The following is a 7,307-nucleotide window of genomic DNA, read 5'->3' on the forward strand; positions in this document are numbered from 1 at the left end:
GAATGACCTTCTGCTCTGGTCAAGGGTTGAGACTGCACAGGACACAAAACAGACTGGTCTTGTCACTCAGTCATACTGGGATGTCCTCAGAGCTAGGCTGGCTCCTGGTGCACTCCAGAACCAGCTAGCCTTGCTGTTCTCCTCAAACCAGTTCAGCCTGAGGTTTGAGGTCTGCATGGGAGGATGGTGGCAGGAAGGAGTGGGTGGCTCTGGGTAGATGCTAGGGAGGCATCTGGGGGGAGGGGCAGTGTGACTGTTGCAGGGATCTGATGGTCTGTCTACAGAGATGTCCTCCAAGCCTGTGCTGGAGGGGCCCTCAGGAGTGGTTCTCTGGCTTCCAGACTAGTTGGAGCCACCAGCTTGGTAGAATCCAGATGCTGCTGTGTTCTGGCTCCTGCGCTGGAGGTGGGAGTGGGTGAAGTGGGGAAGGGAAAGGGTGAGAATCTGGAAGGTGCTTCGTGGGAAAGGAAACTTCAGGCTGAGACACAGGAAACAGAGTCTCAGCTTCATGCTTTGAGCCTCCTCTGCCTTCTGGGCCTCGGAACTGGATTAAGTGGTTGGGCGTTATAGGACCTTGGCCAGACATGTTAGGATCCCTACCAACATCGCCACCAAGTGGTGCTGACTGCTGAGCAAGGACGCAGACCCTAGGGAAGACAGAAAGTCCAGTGAGAGAGGAGGATTGAATCTCAACTCCTTTAGGGGTCCCTGCTGTCCCCATAAGCTCCTAGGCTTCTCTCTCAACAACCCCCTGGGACTGTATGCAGTGACCTGGTTGAAGGCTTGCAAGCTCACAGGTGCATACACACCAACATGGGCTTGAGCAGAGGGGTGTCCCTGCCTCACCTGACCGGAGCATGGGTCGCAGGATGCCAGGATTCCCATCGTTGGGTTCGGGCACAATGCCCAGCAACTGGCACATGAGCTCATACACATGGACGCTCTCGAAGGGCTCCACCTCCAAGCCTGCCTTGAAGCTGGGACCCACGGCCCGGAAGATGGTCTTCATGTCCATGTCTTGGTTATCGAAGCCATGTTCACCATTGTTGAACTGGACATTCATTCTCTGGAGGGAGAGAGGGAAGGAGGGAGGGAGGGAGGGAGGGAGGGAGGGAGGGAGGGAGGGAGGGAGGGAGGGGCAAGGCTTCTGGGTCATTAATGGAGGCCACAGAGCCCACAGTTCCTCCCTCCCAGTCTTTCCCAGTTCCCCCCTCCTGGGTTGGCTCCCATGTTGGCAGATGACCTTAGGAAAAGTTTGCAATGTGTGGGTGAGAGGGGTTCTAGGATCATATTAATTCTGAGACCCCAAAGGTGGAGCCTCAGTGACTCACTGTGGACTGCGTGGAGATCCTGTGACAAAGGTGGAGGTGTCAGCCTGAAACCATGGGGTGCCTGCCCTTTGGTGTTATTTTTCCTAGGATCTGGGGTCTAGTGTGGCTTCTATTTCCTGTCCTTTCCCAACACCCTTGATCTGTGCCACCCTTGAGCCTGGGCTTCCCACACTTTACAAAGCATACACATTCTCTCTCTCTCTCTCTCTCTCTCTCTCTCTCTCTCTCTCTCTTATACACTTACATACACCACACACACATACACCACACCACACGCACCATATAACACATACACACAGTTATACACAGTCACACACAGTCACACACACACACACACACACACACACACACCACACTACAACACACTCTCTCTCACACACACACTTATACACTCATACACACCATACCATACACACACTCTGTCTGACACACACACTTATATACTCACACACACACTCACACATACACTTATGTACTCACACACACCACACCACACCACACCACACCACACTACACCACACCACACATATTCTCTCTCTCTCTCACACACATACACACACACACTTATACACTCACATACACTACAGCACACACACTAACTCACACACTCACACATATATACCCCCATACTCACACACCACACACACTCACACACACATCTCACACACACACACACACTCACACCCCATATATTCCACATACACTCACACATACTCACACACATCTCACACACACACTCCTCTTGTACAGTGTCTCCTGGGTGGCTGACGTATCACACCAGGGGTTAGATAGAACAGGGGCCACCCACAGGCCACAGTAGTCCACTGACCCCGTGGATGACATAGCCGAGGTCACTGTACATGAGCAGAGGTGTGATCCTGGGGTTGTTGGCGTAGTGAAAGTTCTTCGGGAAGTCCTCCTTCTTGTACACATGCAGCCTGGGGTGGGCGTCCTTCAGGACACTGTAAACCTTCTCCAGCATCCCTTCCTTGGGTATCAGCATCCCGGTAGGCCCATAGTCCAACAGCTCAAACTGGATGTCCCGGAAGGTGAAGTTGGAGAACTTGTGGAACTCCACCAGGTCGCCAGCCTTCTTATTGACGGTTGTCATACCGTGGTCCGATGTGATAATCAGGTTGAGGCTGTCCGAGAGGTGGTGGCGCTTGATGCTGTCCCGGAGGTAGCCCACGGTCCTATCTACCTGCTTCACCATGTCCTTCCGCTCCTGGGACTCAGGGCCATACTTATGGCCAGTGGAGTCTGGCTCCCCAAAGTAGAGAGTGACCAGGGACACGTCTTCCTCCAGGAACCACTTCATCACAGTGTCCACGTTCCCCCTCCACTCCGTCTCGTTTTTGTAATTGTGTAAGACGCCCTCCTTCCGACTCATCGTTACGGCCTCACCTTGGTAGGTGACGTTCCCACCGGGATAGAAGAAGGAGCCGGTTTTTAAGCCCTGCAGAATGAGGGGGTGTAAGGTCCAGGGCTCCTCATCTTGTTTTGCCCCCTCACCCGAGCCCTCCTGCTTCTCTGTCTGAGCTCCTTCACCTTCCTGGCCCACTGTCTTGAGGTCTTTTGTACTCTGAGGTGGCTCCTCCCTTACAGATTGGGGCAGGCCATGATTCATCCACAGGACAAACACTAACCGAGGCCAGACGGGAAATGTCCCCACATGCTATACCCTTCAGCACCCTTGCCTCGGGGTCCATCTGTCCTCTGGCCTCCCTTCACTGTCTTCTTCGTTGTCCACTTTATCCCATGATCCTGCTGTCTTCCCGTAAATCCTTGCTGCCTGTTCTATCTGTTCTAGTTTACACAAGCCCATGGTTCTTGTCCAGTTCCTGTCCATTCCCTGTTTTCGCCTCTGTATGGAGCATCAGGGGAGGCTGAGTTCTCACTTTGGAACTGGAGCCTAAGGACTGAGTGCTGCGTGCCCGGCGGCGGAGGTGGAAGCGCAGGTGTGGGTTGAAGGTGCTTCTTACCCACCATCCTTCTGACCTCACTGATTAAAGGCTTCACAGTGCCCTCCCCCAGACAACGCAAATTGGGGTGATTCCAGGTCTCAGTACTGCACCCCACCTTCTGTTTAATCTTTGGTTCTTTAGTGTCCAGCTGCCCAGTGGTGGAACTGGAAACAGATAAAGGCAGTCTTTCCCCAGCATTTCCTTACCCAGTCCCTTATCTACCTGTGTGAACATGATCTTCCTCTCTAGTGCCTAAAGGCCTGAGGGCATGGCCTGTTCTTTCTCTCTCTCTCTCTCTCTCTCTCTCTCTCTCTCTCTCTCTCTCTCTCTCTCTCTCTCTCTCCCTCCCTCTCCCTCCCCTCCCCCTCCTCCCTTCTCTCTTCCTTGTCTCTCTCCTTCAATCCTTCCTTTCCATCTTCCCTTCTTTCTTGATAGGGTTTTGCATATCCCCACCTGGTCTCATCCTCACTATGTAGCCCAGGCTAGCCTCATACTCACTATGTAGCCCAGGCTGGCCTCATCCTCACTATGTAGCCCAGGCTAGCCTCATCCTCACTATGTAGCCCAGGCTAGCCTCATACTCACTATGTAGCCCAGGCTAACCTTGATCTCCTGATCCTCCTGCCTCCACTCCCCAAGTGCTGGTTTCAGGTGTGAGCCACCACACCCCGCTTTCTCTGGCACTGAGGCGAGAACCCAGAGTTTCATAATACCAGGCAAGCACTCTGCCAACCCTTAGCCCTGGTCTCCCTTCCTTCGATAGAACAGAGAAAGTCCAGGATGTGCAGGGCCTCAGACCACAGCTGAGCTGTGATGGCTGCCTGCAGGGTGTTCATCGGTCCCCTCCCCAGTGGCCTCCTATGATGGGAGGCCAGGGTGCCTGTACATTACCTCACTTGGTCTTGGCCTCAGTCTCCCTTCGGGTGGGCCATCTTACCTGCCTCTGGGCTGTGATCCAGATGGGTATGCTGCCGTTGTCCCACCACCTCTGGATACCGAGCGTGGCGTGGTAGGGCAGCCTCACCGTGCTGGTGGTATTGTAGAACATGTTGTGGACCACCCCATGGTTCTCGATGTATTTGCCTGAGTGGGGAAGCAGAGGGAGGGGCGGGGCATGTGTGGACCAAGCCTAGGGAAGGGGCTCATGAGCTCACAATCACCAGGAAGCCCTGTGGTTCACCATTCCCTTGGGACAGTGGTGGAACAAGCCCCTGACCAGGTGCCACCAACAGAGGACACCTAAAAACCCCTTGTCTGGGCTCTCCATCTTGCTTGGAGGGTCTCCTCAGAGCAATGACCTCTCACTCTTGATCAGGGTGCCTCCCCTCTGTCACCTGATGTCTTAGGCCCCTTCCATCCCCAAGGCCCATCTTCAGGCTGACACTCACCGGTGACCAGTGTAAAGTGGCAGGGGCTGGTCATGGTGACAAAGGCAGGAGTCATGTACTGGGCTTTTACCCCTTCCTGAGCCATGGAGTCCAGGTTGGGGGTGTCCACGTCTTGGTCATAGTTCCAGCGGAATCCATCAAAGGATACGAGGAGTAGCTTATGCTGTCTTTGGACAGGGGCCCCAGTGACACAAGCTGGGAGAATGGCTAGAGCCACACAGAGAAGGACAGCTGAGTGTCCCATGACCGGCTCTCAGGTGGCTCAGGCCAGGAGTGGAGCAAAGTCCCAGAGTCAGACAGGCCTCTTATCCTGTGCATCTTCAGAGATGGGCGGTTACCGACCTAGACTTTGCACACGAGGATTGTGTGATGCTGTGATGGCTTTTATCTCTAACGGAAATCCCTGGTTGTTCTTGCTTGTCCTTCTATCCTTCAGGGTCCTTCCCAGGGAAGAGGGGGCCCTTGGGCTCAGAGCCCAGAAGGTAGACTCTCATCTGTAACTACCCTCCCACAATCCTAGTCTGCACAGAGACTTCCAGCTCCTCTGATCTCAGAGAAGCCAGCCAGGGGCAGGGTGAATGGGCCTCTGTCTTAGGATTTCATTGCTGTGAAGAGACACCATGACCACAGCAACTCTCACAAAGGAAATCATTTAGCCGGGGCTGACTTACAGTTCAGAGGTTTAGTCCAATATTGTCATGGCAGGAAGCAAGGCAGCACGCAGGCAGACATGGTGCTAGAGAGGTAGTTGAAAGATCTAGATCCTGCTTGGCAGACTTCAGGAAGAGTGAGCCACTGGGCCTGGCTCGAGCTTCTGAAACTTAAAAGCCCACCTCCTGTGACTTCCTCCAACAAGGCCACACCTCCCATCATGCTACTCACTATGAGTCTGTAGGGGCTGTTCTCATTCAGACCTCCACCGCCACCTCTCCATCTGCCGATGCTGGAAGGCCTTGGTGGGGTGTGTGTCCCTAGGCAGAGTTGGGAGAGGGCCTGCAGGATCACCTTCTCAGGTCCAGGTCTGTACTGAACCCTGAACCCCAAGTCTTGCTCACAGGGCATGCCAGCTTGGGCTCCTTCTCTTTGCTCTTGTAAGGAGCTCTTGGGTGTGGTGAATCAGATGTGGTGGGGGATGGAGGGGGAGAGGGAGTAGACGTTCAGAGTCAGACATGGTGGGGGTGGTGGGTGAGAGGCAGTGTGTGTGCAGCGTGTGCAGGTTTGGAAGAAGGAATAGGAAACAATTGGAGTGAGTCGTGAGGAGAATGTCCCAAACTGTGGATCCATTAGCAGCCCACCCTCTGATTCCTGTTCCACGTAGATACAAGTCAGTAAGCGATGACCCTGCATGGTGTGACACAGCCATCAGAAACCTCTGCTGAGGTACACTAGCACCCACAGGGCACAGGTTCCTTCTTCTCAGACCTACAGAGGCATGGTTTCTGAATCCTTCCCAGACATCAGAGTTGGTGATGCTCCTGTGCACTGGAGTTGAGTTGAGGACCTTGGGGCTGCACAACACCAAGGACCTGGGCTTGGAGCTGTGGCTCCTTCCCTGGCAGGGAGATACTCGTGGGAGCCAGACACAAGTGGGTGCTGGCTGAGGAGGAACCGTGGGCTGCTCAGGCGAGCACACAAGGCTTTCAGGGCCACTAACATTGGTCATAGCCCTGAGGATTCATGCGAGGACAGTGCCATTTGCTGGGACCTAAGAGATGTAGTAGAGAGAGAGAGAGACAAGAAGGCTTCCCAGCATAGACATGAAGGTGAGGGAGTTTCCTGAGCTGGGAGATAGGGTAGTGTGGGTCTTCAATGACCTATAGCTGTGGAGGGGTCAGGGCCTTACACTGGGCAGAACTCTCAAGCTACGCGTTAATACTCTCATATTGTATATTTTTCAGTGGTAAGGTGGTTACCTAGAAGAAAGGCCCTATATTCCAGCATCCCAAGCAGTGAGGTCTGGCCATGCGACATCATTCTGACCAATAGGATGGAAGCAGTAGCTACTAGCTAGTTCTCAGCCGGTTGCTGAGAATTGTGTGTTCGTCCGTCCATCAGTCCGTCCGTCCGTCCGTCCGTCTGTCTGTCTGTCTGTCTGTCTCTGCCTGCCTGCCTGCCTGTTGGCCTGTCTCTGTCTCTGACTGTCCCTCTGTCTCTGTCTGTCTCTGCCTGCCTGCCTGCCTGTTGGCCTGTCTCTGTCTCTGTCTGTCTCTCTGTCTCTGTCTGTCTGTTTGTCTGTCTCTGCCTGCCTGTTTGCCTACTTTCTGTCTCTCTGCCTGCCTGCCTGCCTGCCTGCCTGCCTGCCTGCCTGCCTGTCATCTATCAGACAGGAGGATGAAGACCTGTGTGGCTGCCCTCTTGCATTTATGTGTTCTCTGTCCTTCCACAGCTCCTGGATGAGTATCCACCCTGTTCCCATTGGACCTTACAAGGTCTTACTTAACTGCCTTCCTAGGTCAGAAAAGGGTGTTGGGTTCCCTGGAACTGGAGTTAGAGAGGGTTGTGAACTACCATGTGGGTGCTGGGACCCAAACCCTGGTCCTCTGCAGAGCAACAAATGCTCTTAGCTGCTGAGCCAACTCTCCAGCCCATTTTTAAATAAATGAAATATTTATTTATTGGTTGAT

The 7,307-nt window shown here is 53.8% G+C and overlaps 1 protein-coding gene across 1 annotated transcript; it reads right to left on the reverse strand.

Annotated features, from left to right (window-relative positions):
- Positions 1-423: 423 nt before the first annotated feature.
- On the reverse strand, positions 424-6,726 carry Enpp7 (ectonucleotide pyrophosphatase/phosphodiesterase 7). Its single transcript, XM_085829205.1, has 5 exons — positions 4,684-6,726; positions 4,233-4,378; positions 2,161-2,787; positions 847-1,066; positions 424-647 (listed from the first exon to the last, which is right to left on the reverse strand). Exons 1-5 carry the CDS (start codon positions 4,925-4,927, stop codon positions 565-567), a joined length of 1,320 nt encoding a protein of 439 aa, XP_085685331.1. The 5' UTR covers positions 4,928-6,726; the 3' UTR covers positions 424-564.
- Positions 6,727-7,307: the final 581 nt, after the last annotated feature.

This window comes from Mus caroli, unplaced genomic scaffold, assembly GCF_978045245.1.
Source record: "Mus caroli unplaced genomic scaffold, Mus_caroli_1 scaffold_13, whole genome shotgun sequence".
Lineage (NCBI taxonomy): Eukaryota > Metazoa > Chordata > Mammalia > Rodentia > Muridae > Mus > Mus caroli.

Bases quoted from the DNA above. Each gene is read 5' to 3' on its own strand.
- Enpp7 (XM_085829205.1), bottom strand. From the start codon at position 4,927: ATGGGACACTCAGCTGTCCTTCTCTGTGTGGCTCTAGCCATTCTCCCA. The intron at 2,788-4,232 runs GTAAGATGGCCC...CTCATTCTGCAG, and splicing joins GGATCACAGCCCAGAGGCAG to GGCTTAAAAACCGGCTCCTT. The intron at 1,067-2,160 runs GTCAGTGGACTA...CTCTCCCTCCAG, and splicing joins TCGGCTATGTCATCCACGGG to AGAATGAATGTCCAGTTCAA.